We start from the raw sequence: 22,005 nt of genomic DNA, 5'->3' as shown, positions 1-22,005 counted from the left end.
CCGCTTGCAGACTTTTGAACTAAATTTTTTTTCACAACCCACCACCATTTATACTTCCACAAGTCCGACCATATGTAGCACATTTCGTCTTTTTGTTGCGCATCGCCACATGGTCTAGTGGACACATTATGGTACTAAGCTTTTCCATTACAGGAATTTTTGTGTCAGGTGATATAGTACCTTTGGTTGGAATTTCCCCTATTATAAAATAAAGCTAAATAAAATTTAAACATAATTAACTGCACGCTTGTCATATATGCGGAAACTACGTTGAATTTGGTGTGCAATTAATATTCAAACTAATTTAATAAATTTCAGTTATTTTCTTAATTCTCAAACTTAGATAACTTTGAATCTGCCTTCTCACGCCAAAGTAATATTTTACAAATACAACATTTGTGCTATTCAGAAGGCTATTTACTGACAGTACAGAGGACTTTTCTATCAAAAAAATATTGACAATGTTAAAATAAACGTATTTTGTGTTAATTTTCAGTGTGTAATTATAATCATGGTCACATTCGAATTATGCAATATTGTTAATTTCAAATTATTTTGATTTTGACAGGGGTAGATTCGAATTTCGCCTCTAAATTTTTGCCCCCCCCCCCCAAATTGTTGGTTCCACCCGCCTCTGCGCACCCAGATGGAATTATAGGGACCAACATTTACAAAAAAAATCTCTTTGAAGGAGATACTAAATATTGACACTATAATAGTTATTTTGAATTATAATTTAATAAGGATTAAGGAAATGGAAGAAAGTTTAAGATTTAAATATTTATTTAAAAGAACGCCCAGATATATACATTATTAAAATAATTACATACATGGTACTAAAAAAAAGTCAACTCTTAACAATTTAAGGAAAAAGTGAGTTAATAGTAACATAAACGGTTCATTCTTAAAACATTTCAGCCTTGTAAAGATCAAATCTTTCTGATCAAATTGTTTCCCTTCAGTTGATCAATATAATAAATCACTCCCTTTCAAAGAACAAATCGTAAAGTGTAAGTTTCGAACGATCGTCAATACATCTAAATTTCTCTCAACAATGTCCTCTATTCTTCATCGAACAGTTACAAAATAAGCAGAATCTACAACTATTATAAATAATACTAAAGCTACTTTACAATAAATAAAAATGTGATATACAAAAAAAAATGGTTGTGTAATAGAGTTTAATAAATAAATTGCGATTACGAGAAGATATTAGCAACCCCAACGGTCATCGTTTTGAAACTCAGTGAAATCGGAATAGGCTCCCTACAAATCGTAATTTCAAGACTAGGTTGCGCAAACCTTTTCACCATAATCACTAAGAACAATTTACGAGGAGAAGAAAGTGGCAGGAAACCCTTTAGCACCAATAATTACTAAAGTTATCATTTTCTATAATGAAAAGTGTAATATCAACTATTTTGTACCAACTATATATCAATTAGAACAAAAAGGAGAGTTTTGGAATTATTGCTAAGTAAATTTTCCGCAAAAATATAATTTCACGTGAGCAAATTTCAACGGCAGATAAACTATAAAGTTGCCAATTTACAATATACAAATATTATAACTAGTGTGATTTATGTAGGTACAGAATACATATTTACATTCTCTAACAATAAAAAAATATTTTGCTTCTAACTGTGTAAATAACAGGTAAGTCTAATTTATTTTTCCCAGAAAAATATATATTAATTGTAACAACAAACAAAATGTCACTAGAATTTGTAAACCTCTAGCAATAAATATTAACACTTAATGAGGCACTTAAATGCATTTTGAAACAATCATGAGTTAGTGCTAGACTTTGGTTTGGGATTCCATAATTTATTGCTAACTGTTTGTGGAATAACGGTTAGCGATTTCGGTATTTTCGGCAGTAGCATGCTCGAAGACTCGGCGAGTTTACTCTCAAGATTCTCCACAGTTTTATCTAATTTGTCTAAATTATTCTCCATCTCCGGCGTCTCCAAATCATTTTTACTTGGACTTGTAGCTTTTGTACTGGGTATACTCTTACGTGGCAGAATGGGACGAAAGTGGGGGCTCGCATTATGCGCTAATCGCTTCTGTTTTAAATCGTAACTTTTCTTAATGGCGCACATGCGATTGTAGTCGTCCATCGTAATGTGGTAGGGCTTGCCACCTGACATTACTTTGACGAAGCCCGGTTTCTTATCAACGTCCGATGACTTACTCGGGTCGATGGGAATCAAGTTCGGTCGCCAATTCTTAGTTATTGGTATTTTAATTTTTTGAGATTGGGGAACCTTCATCAGAGACGGCGCAACCGGGCGCGTTGTGCCAGGATGTAACGAAATTAAGCCAGGAGGAATGCGTGTTTTTGTGGGTGCGATATTGGTAAGTTGTGATATTGTAATGGGTGTATTTTTAGGAATATTGGCAGCGTTAATTAGCGACAATTGCTTGGGTGATATGATATTAGGATTACTTTTTTTTACGGTTTGCACGTAACTAATATTATGAGGTACGTTATCGTATGCGCGTAGACGATTTTGAACTGACTCGCTATAATTAATAGAGTGATGACTCGCTGTGGGCGAGAGTACTAAATCCCCACTGCGAAAATATTTTTCTAACAGTACCAAGTGTCTTAAAAAACTGCTTTGATTGCCGTAAGGTTTTTGTAACTCTTGCCACAGTAACTTTGTGTCATTATCGTACTGAATGATAGAGCAACATTTCTCCCAACCCTCCGGCGTCTTTTCTTTAACGTTACCGAACTCGATGTAACCTTGCAGACCTAGCTCTTCTTCACCTGGGAATAACTGGCGCACAGATATGCAAGGATTACAGCCTAGTCGTTCGACTGCAGTATTTTTACCATGACTGTTACTTTTAGCTTTGATTGGAGATGGGTGCGTTCTTTCATTAACATTTGAATCAGTTTTTAAGGTGTATTTGGTTGTGGGAGAGATAGTTGTTTCGCGTTTCGAATTTTCAACGTCACTCCCGCAATCCATCGCTATACTGGGGATTAGAGTATGATAGTCAACCATATAATCAGAAGGGGACTCTGAACGCGAAGATTTACTGTCTGCGGATGTTTTGGTATTTGTTTCTGTATGGATGTCCTGCTCTAATCGAGATGGTTCTCCATTTAATAAAGTTTTTGGTAAGCGTTTTTTTCTTTTTGCCGGCTCCTTTTCAACTTTATCTTTAACTCGATCAGCCTCTTGTTCTTCGATAACTTCTTCGCCCTTTTCGACGTCATAAACATTCAACAATCTGAAAATAAAATACATGCTCCAATATTCGAAGTTGGGTACAAGCATACAGTAAACAAAAGATAGTGAGACGATTACACAAGGTAAGGTAGTCTAGTTGCCACTAACAGTAACTCTCAAAATAATCCATGGGGGGGATCTAAATTCGGTGGTCGTCTGGCACACCCTCAAAAGGGATACCGATTCAGTCACACACAACTCCACGCCCTAATCGTGCGAGAATACCTATTGGATAAATTTCCTGGAAAATTCTCGCACAATTAGGGCGTTCTGCGCGGGTGCACCATCCTGTTGAAATCAATTTTTGTTTTTTTTATATTTGTAATAAAAAATGCTACATTTTTTAAGGGCCATATAAAAAATAAACTTTGCAATTATTTCACAAAACGAAACATTGTATTGAAAAACTCTCAACAGTCTCTTGTAGAGCTCAAAAAGTGGTAATGAGAAAGTGGTCTTTTATTTTTTTGTATTTGTGCATTTTCCTATTCCTATTCCTATAGTTATATATTTGACCTTAACCTTAGGTTATACATATCTGGCCGCAATTGAAGAAGGTCCTAATATTGGTAGCAAAGGAGATATGTGGTACAATCGTGATTGAGTAAGATAAGAAGCAAATGAGATGGTGGAACCAAACGCTAAAGGAAGAAATAAAACTAAAAACACAAGTTACAAAAGTAATCGTACTGAAACCTCAGCCGAATTGGTTTTCAGCCATTAAAAAAAATTGGTTCTGGGCATGCAAATCCTTTTTTTTAATGTGTGTGTTCAATTCGCTTTTATAAGAAGTAGAATCAGTGAAAATTTCAGAAAAACTGGTTCATAAACAAAGAGAGCATGTAGGGCGCATGCGCAATCGGTTTTTAGACACTATTTCCAGTTAGTTTTATATGTAATTTTTGTTTTGGCTTTCTTTATTTCTAGTTTCGTTCGTGTCGAATGTATTCAACAATATTTCCAATTGGTATAGTGACGATAACAGTTTAAGGAGCGTAAAGAGACTTATTTTCGGTGTTGATTACTTTAAAATTTGTGGTTGTCTAAATGTGATGCACATAAAACACCGTAAACAACCCTAATTTTTAACGGAGGATGTGAAAGTGAACATTTTAATTTTTGAGGAAGAGAATTCCATAACAAACTCAAGGTAAATAGCGGCCGAATTTAATAACCTTTTCATCACAACCTAACCTACTCTTTCCTGTCGCCAAACAACCTATTTAAAAAACAACAACTAAGATATGAATTCTTTTAGTAATGCATTGCAAAATCCAAAATGGCAGTGCAGAGTGCGTGCGCATGAAATATTTTGGTTGCAGAAAATTAGGCGTCTTTCAGAAGACATTTAGTCATTTAAAAGTAGACAGGGAAAACAATACGCACAAATCCCTATGTCTACTTCATAATGAATAGCACTGTATAGAAACTACGGACATTTTATTGGGACCTAAATAATCATTAATAATTGTATTGATTCCGCGCCATGGTCATATTATGTCTGTCTCACTATCTATTCTTTTTACACTGCGCTATATAGTGTCATCAGGACACAAAAATGCATACAAAAACATATACAGTCGAAGTGTTAACTTACCTCTTTTTATACTCCGTAAAGAACTCTATCGTATTTTCTGAACGTTCCTCAATTGGCTTCATAACTAAAGACGCAAAGTATCTACACAATTTACAAACTACAGGCCTATCAATTAATTTTACAGGTATGCCTTCCTCGCAAAGAGCGGCGCTTAATTCGGTCAGCTCGGAGCCCAAGTAATGTACATGATTTCGGGCCAGTTTTCTCTTGCACATCGCACAGACCATCAGATGTTCGACTGCGAGATAATGTTCGGAACAAATCGGTATCGAATGAAGCCCTGGATTTTCTAAGTCAATGTTGATCTACAGAAAAAGACACAGTATTTTTGGCTTCTTAATTCTTATGGGAGCATTACCACTTCTCGGACGCTTTTCCGCATTTTGATAAGCCACTTGCGTCGCAATATATTTGTTGCAACGATACCGCATCCCAGAACATGGCAGTGATTTTGGCGCGGACCGGGGGCAACAATACTATTTCGTTTACTTCCTTTGTTTAAATACGAGGGGGTGTTCGACTTACGGTCGACATGACGATAGCACGCATCACATAAACACGAATCTCGCATTAAATGCTTTTCAGCTAAAAAATGATTTATTACTATTATTATTTTAGAATGCATTTGACCTACTTTGTAATATCTTATCTTGCCTTTCGATGCTTTTCATCTGCGCAATATGACAAGGAGTGTCGAATAAACCGAACTTTCCAAAACAGTACGAACATTCATCCTTGCACAGCCTATCCGGATGAATGCTAAACGAACTAGCTTTCTCCGGAATAACGAGAATTTTTCCCACATCTTCACCGTCGATGTTTGCCCCATCTCCATCGGACGTATGCTCGCTGCTACCATCTGTTAAAGGTAGGTTTTTATAAGTTGGATGAAATCTAAACGATAAACTATTACGGGTGCAATACAACTCCAAATTAAAGTAGTGCAAGTGATAAAAGAGAAATGATCTAAACTACTGGTAGGTACCATAACCATAACATGCAAGATTCTACAACAGTTACAGTTACAAAAAACCGAGAGTGAACTACGTAATTACAGAGTGATAGGCCCGAAACCGTGTTTTAATTACCCATGTTAGATCTGTTAGAATAGTGAGACTTGCGAAGCGCACCCGCGGTGTCAGATGACTGCACGCCATATGATCGCCAACTACTTCCCGTAATCTGCAAAGAAAATAAAATACTTTTAATTTTATTTCAGAAAATGCAACTAATAGATTTCAGATAATTTGGAAGAAGTTTTTTTTATTGAATTGAGGTTTTACAAGCAATAGTTGTAAAACAACTTTAAAAAAGCATTGGGAGAGTGGGAGTTATTAGTTGTGAGAAAAAAGTATTTTGGCTCAAGTTGGGAGTTTCACAAAAGCTGGTCTGCTACCTGCTAGACAGAACTGTATGAGATCAATTGAGGTATACAAAATTGAGATATACTCCTACCATTTTCAAGGTGGCCCTACCAATATGGCAAATGATCCAAGTTGGAATTCTTACAGCATGCGTTTCAGGCGCTTTGTTATGCAATTATTGTTTAATGATAAAGAAAGGTAGAATAAGCATTTTTTGAATTAGAACAGTTCTAAGATTTTCTGTAACGGTCTATAATATCGACAACAAAAATACATAGTACATCGCGTATTAGTGATTTATAAAGTTTATCCTGCATCGTTGCTTGAGGTGAGGTGAGAAATCAGGAGCTTCAAATACTTACAGTGTGAGTGTAAATAAAGTCTGCAACTATCACAATAAAACTTTTAGTAAACGTTTTTGAAAAAAATCCTCAAACACGTCAATTTTTATCTTAAATGAGATATATTTCACTGCAATTGTCAGTACAGGATCGTCTTTTGTATTTGAGATCTGAAGTAGGTAAGCGACAATTTTTTTTAATGGACACCCTATATTTTATACTGAAATACGCTTAAAAGTATGATACTTTATTTCGAAATATTCGAGATATTGTTTCAAATTCGCTCTTTTTCATTCAAAGTCAAATATCGCATCACTTACTTACACAAAAACCACACAATAAAACAATCATCATTTTAACGGCAATTATTACATGGTTACTTGATTTTTTTATTGAAAACGTTTACTGAAAATGTATTGTGATAGTTCCAGACTTTACACTCGCACTGTATAATTTCTAGCATTGAGCATTGATTATACAGTGTGTATAATCAATGTTTCTAGCAAGAGTTTTAAAAGGAACTCTTTTGCTGGAGGTGTGAGCTGTTTTTGGACTATAACTTTTTGACCTGGTGGCCTAAGTTGTAAAAAAACAACAGCGGCCTTTTTTATATCCTTATAATACATACATATGTAGACCGAGATGTAGACTAATTTTCAAAGCAATCGGAATTATCTAAAACTGATTTTGGATTCGATATTTATTCGCACCCCCGTTTATTTGCACCATTTAGACAAAAAAAAAACAGAAAGAGCACAGGTACTTACAAACTTATGCAAAGCCGCATGTTCCAAAATTACAGAGAAAAACGCAATTTTTGAGATTTTCGAGGGCGTAGCTCGCATAGGAAACATTTTAGAATTTATTTGGAAAAGCGATTATTGAACCATAAACTTTTTTTTACAAATTTTCTCATATTTCATAAATGAAATAAACTGTACCAATAATGACAACGAGAGACAAAGTCACTTCCGGTTGACGAATATTAATCAAAATTTAATCAATAAGTCCCTTGACCATTGTTTATCTATTGCTAAAAACAGAATTGGAAAATTCGAAACTGTTTGTGAGTTATCGTGTCCACAGAGGAGAGAGAGAGAGAGTCCAAAATCATAAACTCGCTTTTTGTAGCTCGTTAACAAAATGATAAATTACGAACGACGATAGCACAAACAGGTCGATAAATACCTTGAAGGTGTGCCAGACAGCCATCAAATTTCGCTGTCTAAAAGGGGGCCCCCCCCCACAAATTATTTCCTGAGATGCTGTTTTTGAAAGTAAAATGTGCATAACTGTAGTACGACAACCAATTGGTCTCAGCTTTTGCATACGCATGCCTTTAGTGGTGCCAAGTTAAACTTTGGAAAATGGGGGGGGGGGCACATTTTCTACCATTCATGGTATTCTAATGAAAGGTCTCATCGAAATAAATTGGTTTGTACAAAGTATAACCTTCCCGTGCAACTCGTTTTCGAGATCAGTGAGCGAGGGATAGGGACACGGTCAACTCGCCAAGGGCGACTCGGCACCGACCGACTCGCCAACGGGACAACTCGCCGTTGTCGCAGTGGCGAGTCGTCCGTTGGCGAGTTGTCCCGTTGGCGAGTCAGTCGGTGGCGAGTGGTCCGGTGGCGAGTCGCCCCTGGCGAGTTGACGCGTACCGGTGAGCGACGGGGCCTGAGGGGGGGGGGGGGGGTTAAAAATTAATGTTATCCCTCATTGTATTCTAACTAAAGGTCTCAATGAAAAGAACAGTTTTCTACAGAGTACTGCCCTTCTTTCTGTCCTCTTATTAAAGTAGGGGGGGGGAGGGTGGAACTAGAAATATAACCTACCGATTCTTTTTCAAAATTTGGTTTTGCGCATGCGCAGTGCCAACTTTCTTATTTATGGAGGCATTTAAATAAAATTTGATACATAGCCACTTGGAATAAAAGCAAATATAACGCCAGTTTCAAAATTTAGTTTTGCGTATGCGCAATATCAAATTTCTTATTTATGGAGGGATTTAAATGAAATTAGATATATAGCCACTTGGAATAAACGCACATGTAGCGCAATTTTCCATATTTGATTTTGCGCATGCGCAGTGCCAACTTTCTTATTTATGGAGGAATTTAAATGAAATTTGATACATAGCCACTTGGAATAAAAGCAAATGTAGCGCCATTTTCCAAATTTGGTTTTGTGTAGAATGTGCAGTGTCAACTTTCTTATTTATGGAAGAAATTTCGTAGGGGTGTTTAAAAAAATGCGCTTTACGTGCACAAGGGTTGTGCACAATTTGTACTTGTTATTCACATATTCAAAATAATACCCTTAATACTTAAAAGTTAAAACAAAACTTAAACACTGATAGTAGACTGCCAACATCAGACATTCTTGGTGCATGATTCACATATTGAATACCACAAAATGTACAAGTAGCATATTTTTTTGATTTTTGAATAGTTTTTTGTATTATCTCCAGACAATTGTGTCTGTTTTTACCGTTTTTTTACGGAAGAGCTTCAAACACTTTTAGTTTTACTGTTTACTGTTTGAAAGTTAACATTTTGAGGTTAGGAAAATATTATTGGTGAAAAAGCTGGTCACTTTTAAAAACGACCGAGAAGTTTTAAAAATGATCGATGACACGATCATTTTTAAGCATTTTTGTGGTCACGTTGAGCATTTATAAAAGTGACGACCATCACTACGGGCGGGGCGGGCAATGCACTCTACTAAATTATTAACTATCCTCGAGATCGTTTATAATTTTGTATTGCTGTCTGCCTGTCTGTCCATTTGCACAATATAAATAAATGATTTTTATTTTTTTCTCGATAACGGTCACAAATACGAAATTGAAAGTTTTCATCTTTAACGCATTTTCCATAAATTAATCAGTACTTCTCGAAAGGTCATGTATTTATGTCTACCAAGGAAAAAAAGGCATAAATATTCCTATAAGAAAGCGCAGCGCATACGCACACCTGATATATTTAAAATATGCGATATGTTTCCCTTTACTAGAAAAATATTTGGTTAACATTTCAAAAAAATATCTCTAAATAAAAAACTGCACATTTCACAGTATGCGCATCTGCATCTGATTTTTCGGATATGCGATATCTCGTCTTCACTGGAACCATTTGTGGTTAAAATTTCAAAAAAATATCTATATAAGTAATAAGAAAGTTCACATTGCGTAGTCTGTTCATGCGCACATAAATCGTCAATGTTTTTCTTGGCTCGGGTGCCAGAGCTATACCTAAGGTACCGAATGCAAAAAGAACGAATTAAATATCTTGGAAACTGTAAGAGTAGTTAAAGCCTCGGACGAAGAGAGTGGCCATAATAGCACCTTCCAACATGAGTTGGAAAGTTCACTAAAAATGACAAGAGACCAAAAAGTTTTGAAACAAATCACAAACAATGTCAGGGGTAGAAAATGGAACATGTGCAAAAAATTCCCCAACTCTAGGACAATTTCTGTAAAAAGTTCAAAATCGCAGAAGTGGACCCGGACGGAAGGGACAAAACGAGGGACAAAACCTCGGACAAAACGCAAACAATAGCACATTTTTTTAAAAATTTATTTTGCTCAGAGCAAGAGAGAGAGAGAGAGAGAGAGAGAGAGAAAGAGAGAGAAAGAGAGAGAAAGAGAAAAGTTGACATCAAGTACTAGAAGCGTCTGTGGTTAAAATTTAAAAAAATATCTCCATAAATAAGAAAGATGACATTGATGCGGACATATGCTTTTTATAGTGTGATATGCTTATCTTTACTAGAAGCATGTATGGTTAAAATTACAAAAAAATATTTCCATAAATAAGAAAGTCTGCCCATGCGCACATTAATCATCAAGATTTTTCTAGGTTGAGGTATCAGAGCTATACGCTACCGAATGCAAAAAGAACGCTTAAGCCTCGGCTTAAGCACTGTAGTAGTTAAGGCCTCGGACGGACGGAGAAAGTGGTCATAATAGCGCCTTCCAACATGAGTTGGAAAATGAGCTAAAAAGTTATTTGAAAATATTTACATTGTACAATGCACTGCGTGCTGCCTACATAATCAATGGTGTAGGCAACCTCGTAGGCAACACATCATACAATTTAGCTGAAATTTCGTTTTTTCATAAATCAGTGTTAATAATTTTCATTTGATGTGTTAAGTATCTCATAATGAATCATATCATAATAATCATTGAAAAAGTTTTGAGAGAGTTGGCCCTCGCTTTGGCCATCAAAATTAATGGTTAGTTGCATCGGTTAATAATTTTAAGTGGAGGTTCATTTTATCAACATCAGTCCTGTGGGTAACAGTTACGTGAAAAAAAGAGGGTACTCAGTACAACGTTAAGGTTTGAATTTTGCTTATCATCTGCTCGACTTTTAATATGTAATTGTTTAAGAATCTTCAGCTATAGCTATTTTTAAAAATTTGAAAACTCAGTTTTTCCCAAAAATAGTAATCTCTTTTATTCTCTTCATCAACGAACACCAAACACATTGAAATTGATTAAGAAATAGATATAGGGATTTACGGCATGTATTTTTCCCTATGTCTACTTTTAAATGGCAATGCAACCAAAATAACTTAAAACTATAGATCAGGCTGTCATTTAATTAATTTGAATATTGTTGCTTTGGCTTCCGTAATTGGTATAGTGCCAGTAACAGTTTAAGGTAGTGTTAAGAGATTTAATTTCTGTGAAGCAAAATAGCAACAATATTCAAATTAATTAATACCTACGACAGTCACATCTTTATTTGTTTTAAGAAGTTATTTTAGTTGCATAAAATTAGGCGCCCTTCAGGAGCGATTTTGCCATATAAAAGTAGACATAGGGGTCACAATACAAAAATCCCTGTCTATTTCTTAATAAATATCACTGTAGATATTTTTGATTTATGACACAATAGCATTTGTTTCTCGATTGTTTCTTTTAAATCAAAGTCGAATGAAATTTAAAAACTAATTGCATCAAGAATCTACCCTTATTTACCAGGGTAGAAGAATTCATTTCTACTAAATCGATTATAGCAAACTTAATTGAAACTTGTTAATGAAAGTTAAGTTGTCATGGAATAACAATAAAGTAGACCTATCATCAACGTCAGTAGAAGATGTCACTAGTGGGCGTTGTGGCCATCAAGAATTATTTTCAGAAAAAAATATTACAGAATTACTCTTACCTCTTTGTTTTTCTGTTCATCATCGGCGCCAGTTCCGTTGGGCTCATTTTCTTTCGCCTTCCCTTTATGTTTTTGGAGGGTAAGTTTGAAGCTACCGCGCCCCTTCTTCTTCTCGCCACGATTGAGTTTAATCACAGTTTTCAGCGTCCCAGTATAGTCACTTTTACTCGGCTTTTCCTTTTTCGCCTCCTCCGCCTCCTTCAAACTTTGTAAACCTAACGCCTGCAGAATGTCGCCCTTCAGCGTCAGATTTTCGACATTTTCATCCTTGTTCAATGGGGCGCCGACGTCCACCTTTTGGGATGCGTCGATACAGTCCTCCTCCTCCTCCTCCAAACTGGCGATGATACTTGCGCAATCGGCCGCTATTTGTTCCACGGTATTGTCGTCGTCGCTTTTTATATTTTCGTCTTCTAGTGTTTGGTCTTCGGTTTTTTCGGTATTATCACAAATTATATCACTTTTATTAGTTAGGTGTCCGTAAAATGTGGAGGTTGTAACTTGCACACTTGCACTGTCGGGTGGTTTATTGGGCACATTTACAGTTTGTTTATCTTGATCTTCACTTATCACATCATTGAATGTTTGTTTCATTTTATTTAAAATAATTGACTTTTCAGGCACTTTTGAGCTAACACCTCCATTGTAATGGCGTATTTCCTCATTGTTTAATATATACAACGATTCTTCAGGAACTTCCGTTTTCATATCCGAACATACATTCGAGTTACTATCTGTAACGTCCTCTTTCTTAATATTGTCTTCTTCATATCCATTTAATGAAGAGTCCACTTCAGTTTTTGGTCCGGAATTTCGTTGTGAATTATCCGCAGAATCTAATTTAAACTGTTCATCTTTTTGGTCCATTTTATCACCGGAAGCTACGTCATTAAAACTACTATCTGATTCATAACCGGATAGCTTAGACACCGACTTTTCCGATCCACTAAGATCGGAGCCTAAGCGCTTCCTTTTTCTAGATTCAGTGCTGTTCGAAAGCGAATTTTTGCGATTTTTGCCATTGCGAAGAACGGGCACAATATCAGAACGTGCATTTGTTAATTTGGCATCCACACTTTGCCTAACTTTTAATGTACGCTTCGATCTAGGCGTGGGCGCCCTTAAATTACCTACACCGTCTACGGTATTCTTAATATCTACAGAACATTTCTCTATACTGTGTCGCCTGGGGGAGGTAGGCAACAATAATTGATTAGCCTTATCTACACTAAGATCTAACATGTCGATGAGATGTTTAGCGGATGCATCCAAAGTGATTTCATCCAGCTGATTTGCTTGGCTCTCTTTTTTTACAACTCTTTTCTTTGCTACGTCCGATTTTGGTTTCCTAGTGGACGGCCTCTTCGCCCTGACCGTTTCAGTTTTTAAATCCTCCTCCTGTTTTATTTCATCAGCTTTAAGTAAATATGTTAGATCTTTAACCACATCTTCGATAGACTCTTCGGCTGTATCCATTTTAGGCTTTTTTAGTTTCTGTTTTTTGGCTATTTTTGCATCCTCCTCCGCCACAATTTGACTTAATATAGAATTAATTGTTTCATCTACACTAGAGTAATCATTAGTAGTTTCTACTTTAGCTTTCTTTGTGTTATCACCAGCAGGCACTTTTTTAATTCGTTTTTTTACAATTTTTTTTTCTACACTAGGATCACTAACTACGTTTTCTAGGTTCGCAAGTCTCGCCTCTTCCAGCCTCCTCCTTTCCATTTCTATTTCAATTTTTTTCCGTCGGACCCGTTTTGGTTTCACTCCGTTTTGCAACAGGGCCGCTTTCTTACCTTCCAGGTTATTCTTCGCATTATTGAGTAAGGTTTTAGCGATCTGTTGTTTTATTTTAACATTTTTCTTTTCCCTAGCTTTAATATTTAAGGTTAGAGCTTTACCAATTGCTTTTCTACCAACAGTCTTAGTAATTTTCTTTGACAAAGCACTGGCGTTTTTAACAGATACAGATTTAATGCCGGATTTGGTCGCCGCCGCTTTTGTAGGCTTTGTGGAAACATCTTCGCTTTGATTTGATTCAGTCTTTACAACAGTCAGTTTTGAAGCTTCAGGAGTAGACTCTTTCGATGGTACAGGCGATGAGGTCGATTGCTTTCTACCAACTGCGATTTTCTTTTCACGACCGGCCATCACATTTGTATGGTGAATTTTGGAACCTTAAACAAAAGAAACGATTTTAATTACTATGGCATTCATAGTATTGCAGATAAAAATGAATAAAAATGCAAAGCTCCCCAAGTAGTCCAGGCTATATAATATTTTTTGACAAAAAAAATTAGTTACCAGGCGAAATCAGGTTTTTCATGCAGGTGAAATGAATAGAAATTGGGACAAAATAATTCAAACAGCTGAATTTTTCCGCGGGTGAAATCGCGGGGGTTGAAAGTGGTGTTTTGCAAATTTTGGCAAAACTATTAATTTTAGACGAAAATGTTCAACGTAAAAGTTATAGAGATTAAAAAAATGAGCAACTTTTTTATCTACACTATTTTCACATTACCTCCAATTTTCCTAGAAAAACCAGAAAAACTGGTTTTTTCGTTTTTTATTCTTATTTTTGCGAAAAAAAGTCGTTGTTTTATGATAAACAAGAGGATAATTTTTTGGGTCCGTAAAGTCGAACCGTTTCCAAGATCTCATGATTTCTGAAAAAAGCCACCTCTTTTTCATGGGGATGTAAAATCTATTTTTTTTTTCATCGTACAGAGGTGCGCGGGGTAGAAAAATTTTCGGGAAGACCTATATTTTAATAAACAAAAATAAAAAAATAGTATTCCTATAGCAAAAATTCGAGAAAATCGCCAAAAACTGGAAAAACAGTTTTAAGATATACACGGTTTTTGACATGATAAATCAACATGTTGGATGTTAATAAAGATTTTTTCGTAATCTATCTTCTTGCTTCTCTTTAATGAGCGCTTAAATATTCTCTTTTGTTGTCTTATGCTCAACTGTTTTAGTTATAACATCTTTATTATTTCTTTTTTCTGCATTTTTACCACAATAAAAGCAATTCGAAATAAAATCGAATTATCTTCCTTCCCGATTCCTGAACAATTTCTTTTTGTTCACTGCCTGTTTAGCTGATGCAATTGCGTTGGGCCTGTTGATAAACTTGCAAAATCTGCAATAAGAACGTTAGTTTTACGGGTCAAATCAAATGATTTGAGATGTAAAACCTGGAACCTGGAAATTTATGATGATTTTATTCATAATTCCTGTAAATTAACGATCAACAGGCCCAGCTTAATCCCATCAGCTGTAAAACAGGCAGGAAGAAGAGTTAGTTAACAAATTGTTCAGGAAGCAAAAGAATTCGATTTTACTTCGAATTGCTTTTATTGCGGTAAAAATGCAGAAAAAAGATATAAAAAATATGTTTTAATTAAGGCAGTTGGGCACTAGGAAACAAAAGAAAATATTTTAGCAACATTAGAGAGGAGAGAGAAGACAGATTTCAAAAACTTTTTATTAGCGCGGATTCAATACGGTAATTTATTTGCAAAAAAGCCTATTTACCTACTGTCAAAATCGGTATATCTTAAAACTGTTCCCTCGGTTTTTGCCGCTTTTCTTAAAATTTTTCTATTGGAATAATATTTTTTATTTTTTATTTTTAAAATGTAAGTTGTTACGCAAATTTTGATACCCCGCGCACCTCTGTACGATGAAAAAAAATAATAGATTTTTCATCCCCTTGAAAAAGAGGTGATTTTTTCAGAAATCGTGAGATCTTGGAACCGGTTCAACTTTACGGGCCCAAAAATTATCTTCTTTTTTATCATAAAACAAGCTATGTTCTCTCCAAATTTCTAACCCCACTTTCCACCCCTTTCAACCCCCGGGATTTCACCCGCGGAAAAATTCAGCTGTTTTAATTATTTTTTCCCAATTTCTATTCATTTCACCTGCCTGAAAACCCCGGTTTCGCCCGGTAAATAATTTTTTTTGAAAATAAATTATTTTAGAGCTATTTAGCCTGGAGTAAAGTAATGATCATCTTTGATATAAATCGGAATTTTTAAAATTTATGTGAATTTTATTTATCATTGTTTAGGTCCATATTGAAGTTGTTTTGGACTGTTGTCTAAATAGGGTGGCATCGATCACGGGTAAAAGTAATTCTCATATCCTTTCCCATAAATCCTTTAATACGTTAGATTTAAATAATTTTGGATTAAAGTTAAATTTAAATTTTTTAAATACAACGTATTTAAATGATTTATGGGGAAGGTTATGAGAATTACTTTTACCCAGTGATTGAATTTTCCCTCCCGCCACGCGTACGTCAATTTACTAGTTTTAGCATTGATGGGGGGGGGGGGGGGGTCTGTATTAGTTAATGGTTTTAGTGAACATTTTTTTTATTATCCAAAACAAAATCGCTTATAGAAAGTGATAACATAAATTATACAAAATGATACATTCACAGATAATTGTAATAGGTATCGTCTGCCAGTTAATATTACAGAAATCATAATGAAAACATGATATCTAAAAGCAATTTTATCAATAAGCCATGCATTAATCACTGTTTATAGTATAGTGTGTTTGATTGTGTTTGTATAAACTATAATGGATGTTAAATTTAGACTACTGTTTAAGTTCAGTGATGTAGCGAAATTCCTTGAAATTTGAAGCATTAAACGTTAAGTTGTGCCTCCATTGCAGCAAAATCAAGTAAGAAAGTTGTACAGGGTGTTCTTGTCGAAGTTTTTCTGTGATATTTTGAGAACTAAAAGAGAGAGTTATGCGGTTTCCACCAGATTACTTTTCAAAACTACCTACATTGACCTCGTCAATTTTCACGTATGATTCGTAGTATGAAGATGAGATGAGATGATTTACCGTATGACGCGTAAATGTGGCAACAGCGCAAAAGCCCAAAAATGCAAAACAGTGTTATGTAGTTATGAGCGCGGTTATTTGTGGGAATATCAACCAAGTAGAAAGAATAAAAGTTACGTAAAAATAGTCTCTTAGAGGGTATTTTTATATTTTCCATGGCCTACTTAGCCTCAAATGGAAAGTATAAAATTTTTTTCTAATTAGAAAAATACATAGTTATCGGTAAGTTTGATAAGAAAAAATTGAGGTAGAGAAAACCGTTATTGTCTTGAAAATGTGGATGAAATACAAGTAGGCCGCGGAATATATAGTTCATATTTCAGGAAATGCAGTGTGAAATAACAGTATTTTAATACAATTTGCTCATTGATCTTTTTCAGTTCAAATTATATATATATCTAAAAGATAGTCTCTGTAATCAATATAAATCAATCTAAAGTCTGAATAAACCATAGACATAGGTTTCAGTCAGATTTGAGATAAATGAATATGAACTATATATTCCACGACCTACTTGTATTTAATCCACATTTTCAAAACTGAATAATGGTTTTTCCTATTTATCACATTTTTTTTTCATACAAACCATATTGATAACTATGTATTTTTCTAATTCGAAAAAATAAGGAATTTATTGGTGTTAAAAATGTTATACATTCGATTTAAAGAAACAAAACTTGTCGCTGTATCTTAAAAACTAAGGAGGCTATTGAAAATATCAAAATACCCCCTTACTAAGAGACTATTTTTACATAACTTTATTTCTTTTTACTTTTTTGATATTCACACAAATAACTGAGTTATAAGTAAAATTGTTTATTGCATTTTTGGACTTTTGCGCTGCTGCCCCGTTCGCGCTAGTCATACGTCAAAAGTGACATCGTCAATCTGGGCAGTAACTCCGAGAAGTGCAAGCCGCATACCTCTCTTTTAGTTCTCAAAATATTCCCGAAACACATCGAAAACAAGCAATTTGGAACACCCTGTACACAGACGGACGAACAGAAAGTTTAAGTTTCCAAAATTTTGTATTATGTGTTAATTTTCTTCAAAGATACGATTGACGGATATATGATTCCCTAGTGGCCCAACCATCCGGGAAGACACAGAGGCACATAAAACAAGTACAAATTGTGCACAACCCTTGTGCAGGTAAAGCGCATTTTTTTAACCACCCCTACGAAATTTCTTCCATAAATAAGAAAGTTGGCACTGCACATCCTACACAAAATCAAATTTGGAAAATGGCGCTACATTTTCTTTTATTCCAAGTGGCTATGTATCAAATTTCATTTGAATGCATCCATAAATAAGAAAGTTGGCACTGCGCAAAACCAAATTTTGAAACTGGTATTAAATTTTCTTTTTCGTACTTCCGGGACTAAAGTAACAACTTCACTCCATTATGACAAGTACTGAAGTGTCACTTTTTGTCCTGCCGGGATTAAAATTAGACGAAAATCCCGGAAGGATGAAATTACTAACAAGGCAATTTCAGTAGGTTGTTCCACATTTTATATGCGGCACTACTTCTTAAACGCATCGTACTGCTGCTCATATAGTTTTTTGGATTTCGGTGGTATCAATTCTTTACCTACTTTGGCCGCTTTTTATCAATATCAAATACACCTTTGTCACCCACCACCAAAATTATGACACTAGCAATGACAGTTTCCAAATTATTTTTGTTACCATGGCATAGGGATTGTCATACCAACGCAACGTTCCTATGGTAACTTGTTAAGCAGCGATTTTTTGAAAGAACGCGTTCTCTAACTCCATACATATTAAGTGTTTCGGTTTCGGAAGTACGAAAAATATCGTATATACCTTGCGACTGAAGTAGTGGTCTTAATCCCTCAGGTAAATTATGGCCCTCCCTTCGGTCGGGCCATAAACTTTACCTTCGGGATTAAAAGTACTACTTCAGTCCCGCGGTATATAATATACAGTGTGAGCAACAATGATTGAAGCGTGCGTCATCACTGCTTGTTCCTATTAATATCAAAACTACCTTCTTTGTATGGAGTTGTATACGAAAATGACGTTCTGCGCTGTCACAGTGACGTGCGTCTATTCGTATTTCGTATCTTGTATCAAATCAGCATATGCTATGAGCGGCACATTGCCAATTTAGCTGAAGCGGCACGCTTCAATCTTTGTTGCTCACTCTGTACTATTATTCCAAGTGCTTATGTATCAAATTTCATTTAAATCCCTCCATAAATAAGATAGTTGGCACTGCGCATGCGCAAAACAAAATTTTGAAACTGGCGTTATATTTGCTTTTATTCCAAGTGGCTACGTATCAAATTTTATTTAAATGCCTCCATTAATAAGAAAGTTGGCACTGCGCATGCGCAAAACCAAATTTGAAAAATGGCGCTACATTTTCTTTTATTCCAAGTGGCTATGTATCAAATTTCATTAAAATCCCTCCATAAATAAGAAAGTTGGCACCGCGCATGCGCAAAACCAAATTTTGAGAAACTGGCGTTATATTTGCTTTTACTCCAAGTGGCTATGTATCAAATTGTATTTAAATGCCTCCATAAATAAGAAAGTGGGCACTGCGCAAGCGCAAAACCAAATTTGGAAAATGGCGCTACATTTTCTTTTATTCCAAGTGGCTATGTATCAAATTTCATTAAAATCCCTCCATAAATAAGAAAGTTGGCACCGCGCATGCGCAAAACCAAATTTTGAGAAACTGGCGTTATATTTGCTTTTACTCCAAGTGGCTATGTATCAAATTGTATTTAAATGCCTCCATAAATAAGAAAGTGGGCACTGCGCAAGCGCAAAACCAAATTTGGAAAATGGCGCTACATTTGCTTTTATTCCAAGTGGCTATGTATCAAATTTCATTAAAATCCCTCCATAAATAAGAAAGTTGGCACCGCGCATGCGCAAAACCAAAATTTTTTTTAATTCTTAAAGATGCGCTAAAAATTCATCAAAATCCGTCCAGCCGTTTAGGAGTTCAGTCTACAAACACACGTACAGGTGAATTTTACATTCAGTGCTATTCATTAAAACGGAGACAAAATCCTTCTGAAAGGCGTCTAATCTTATGCAACTTCTTAAAACAAATAAAGATCTGTTTAAAGAAAGATTTATTAAGTTTTCCGTATTCAATTTATTAAAATGGTTCATTCGGATTAATCAATTCATGATCCAGCATACTGTTTCGTTACAGTCTTACTTTGAAACTTAAATTTTATTTAGACACCATTGGATTCATAAAGTACACCACAATAAGAACACGTAGTGGTCCTTCGAACCAGATGAAGTGTCAATCACGTTAATTGCATTAAAACGGCTTGAGAAGCGAGAATTTGGGTTAATTTGATTAAGATTCTTAGCCCTAATTATTTTACCTTCGCAGGTAATCAGACCGTTGGATTCTAAATAACGAACGATGCTTGTGCGTGAGATGTAAAATTCGAGTCATTCAGCATAGATGTTCCTTCCCAACTCTTTCACACATTCGCATTATTGGATTACGAAAAAGCAGAAACGAGTGTTCTTCAGTTAAGAAAAATCAATACCCGTTCACATTACCTATATAATTATCCAATTTGGGCGATATCGAACCAACCACCTAATTTTAGTTACCGTTTTTCCCGTCATATTAAAACAAAACATTACGTAAACCGTTGAATTTAATCACTTGTAATATGGGAAAAGTACTTCGTCTGTATACACCATCAAAACGAGGGCAATCGAATTGTGACAAGGCTTTTCCAAATAAATCAATGGCCCTTAATAAACTTACTTTCCATAAGACATTGGCGACTGCATTTTCATATAGAAAAGTTGTTTTTATGGAGTGCGAGATTAACAAGAATCCTACTAATCGTGTAATTAAAGCATTAAATATTTTGCAAATTTATAATTATCCCTGTAGGTGTTCATTGCAAAAGTTTTCGATGTATGTAAATATTATTCATACATCAGATACATTCGAATTCTAGTTTTCTAGTACACAATTTTATAAAAGTACACTGAAATGAGGGGAATTTCCGAAATTTTGTGTACCAAAGAAAACTTTCTTTGAAGAACTCATGAAACCACACCGATATAGTAGCACAGCCGAAACAGGGTCTTTGAACAAAAACAATTGCAAAAACAGGAGGTATAAAGTACTAATTAGGTACTATACAGTGAAAACACCTGTGGAAGCAAAAATTTTACTTTTATCGCGCATCCTAGGAAAATCGAGAATCTGACGTGTTCCACTTGCGCATGTGACTCGGTACTTTAAAGAAGAAAGAATTGAGGACACATATTTTCAATCATGTTCATCATTAAACCTAACTATACATAACGGGCGATCAAAAATGAGTTGCTGTCGAGTAGCCTTTGGAAGTTCAAGTTAAGTACGATTTCCATGTAAACAAAAGTTCCAAAGGTGACTCGACAGGAACTCATTTTTGATCGCACGGTATTAGGCTCGCCAGGAGAGAATGGCGGTCCCAGAACACTTGATGTCGGTCTACAATCGTATGTTTTTCATAGTAAACCATACGATTGGAGACCGGCTTCAGGTGTTCTGTAACCGGCATTCTGTCCTGCCGACCATTATACATATCATAACAAAGCATTCGAATTCCATTAAAACGAGATAAATACAAATGTCTACACAGTACGTGCGTTTATGGACGAGAGCATTTTTACTCCAGTTTTCATATGCAAATTAGCATTGCACGTAATTCGGCAATGATGAACAAAATTATTCATACCCAACGAAGCATTTTATAATTATGGCCCCATGACTATAGATCACAAGTACAGTTCTATGTCCCAAATCCCGAGCAAGACTAAGGTAGTGCGCAATTTGTTGTAATTGACGACCAAATCTGGCATAGTACGAAATATCATAAAGTTCCTGTGCATCAAAAGATCAAAACAATATTTTCCTGTTTTACTCACAGAAATGTTGGTGAATAAATGAATATTTTTACACGTACCTGTTTATATCCCAAGATGAATGCGCTATGTCGAAGTTGTTGAATAAATGAAGATCTGCATTTATGTTCACCTAAAGGTGTTTGTACACCATCGCTTGTCCAAAATTATGATATTTTGCAGTTTCACGACAATCGGGTTAAATAAATATTTTCTGGGCAAATTCTTTACTTTGGAGCATCCTCAAATTATTGCATTAATCACGTACTTTTCAAGTTTATACCAAGTGAGACAAAAAGCAACGTTCGATTGATGTGAAAATTTCTTACCTCTTGAATGAAATGATCTGCTAGAACCGATGAAATGGTATCTTTCAGATTATACAGTTATAAAGGTCAAAGTAATATTAAATAATCAACAAATCAAGAAAATATTACAGAACAGATTTGAAGGTCAACATTTTTTCTTCGCTTTGTGCAAATAAGATTTACC

The 22,005-nt window shown here is 35.3% G+C and overlaps 1 protein-coding gene across 2 annotated transcripts; it reads right to left on the bottom strand.

Annotated features, from left to right (window-relative positions):
* Positions 1-765: 765 nt before the first annotated feature.
* LOC116167658 lies at positions 766-21,681 on the bottom strand. Of its 2 annotated transcripts, none has more exons than XM_031483091.1 (7): positions 21,576-21,681; positions 11,731-13,910; positions 5,976-6,027; positions 5,480-5,704; positions 5,204-5,430; positions 4,846-5,150; positions 766-3,249 (listed from the first exon to the last, which is right to left on the bottom strand). In XM_031483091.1, exons 2-7 carry the CDS (start codon positions 13,882-13,884, stop codon positions 1,788-1,790), a joined length of 4,425 nt encoding a protein of 1,474 aa, XP_031338951.1. In that variant the 5' UTR covers positions 13,885-13,910; positions 21,576-21,681; the 3' UTR covers positions 766-1,787. The 2 variants fall into 2 exon arrangements, with proteins under 2 accessions (XP_031338951.1, XP_031338950.1); XM_031483090.1 differs by having other exon boundaries at positions 5,934-6,027; positions 21,576-21,680.
* Positions 21,682-22,005: the final 324 nt, after the last annotated feature.

The sequence above is a fragment of the Photinus pyralis genome, unplaced genomic scaffold, assembly GCF_008802855.1.
Source record: "Photinus pyralis isolate 1611_PpyrPB1 unplaced genomic scaffold, Ppyr1.3 Ppyr1.4_LG4, whole genome shotgun sequence".
NCBI lineage: Eukaryota > Metazoa > Arthropoda > Insecta > Coleoptera > Lampyridae > Photinus > Photinus pyralis.
This window is presented reverse-complemented; position numbering and strand designations above follow the sequence as displayed.

What these genes read in the sequence shown, in the direction of transcription:
- LOC116167658 (XM_031483090.1), bottom strand. Translation starts at nt 13,884, where the DNA reads ATGGCCGGTCGTGAAAAGAAAATCGCAGTTGGTAGAAAGCAATCGACC. An exon ending in TTCTAACAGATCTAACATGG is followed by an intron (nt 5,705 to 5,933) that starts GTAATTAAAACA and finishes TACCTTTAACAG; the next exon opens with ATGGTAGCAGCGAGCATACG. An exon ending in GGAAAAGCGTCCGAGAAGTG is followed by an intron (nt 5,151 to 5,203) that starts GTAATGCTCCCA and finishes CTTTTTCTGTAG; the next exon opens with ATCAACATTGACTTAGAAAA.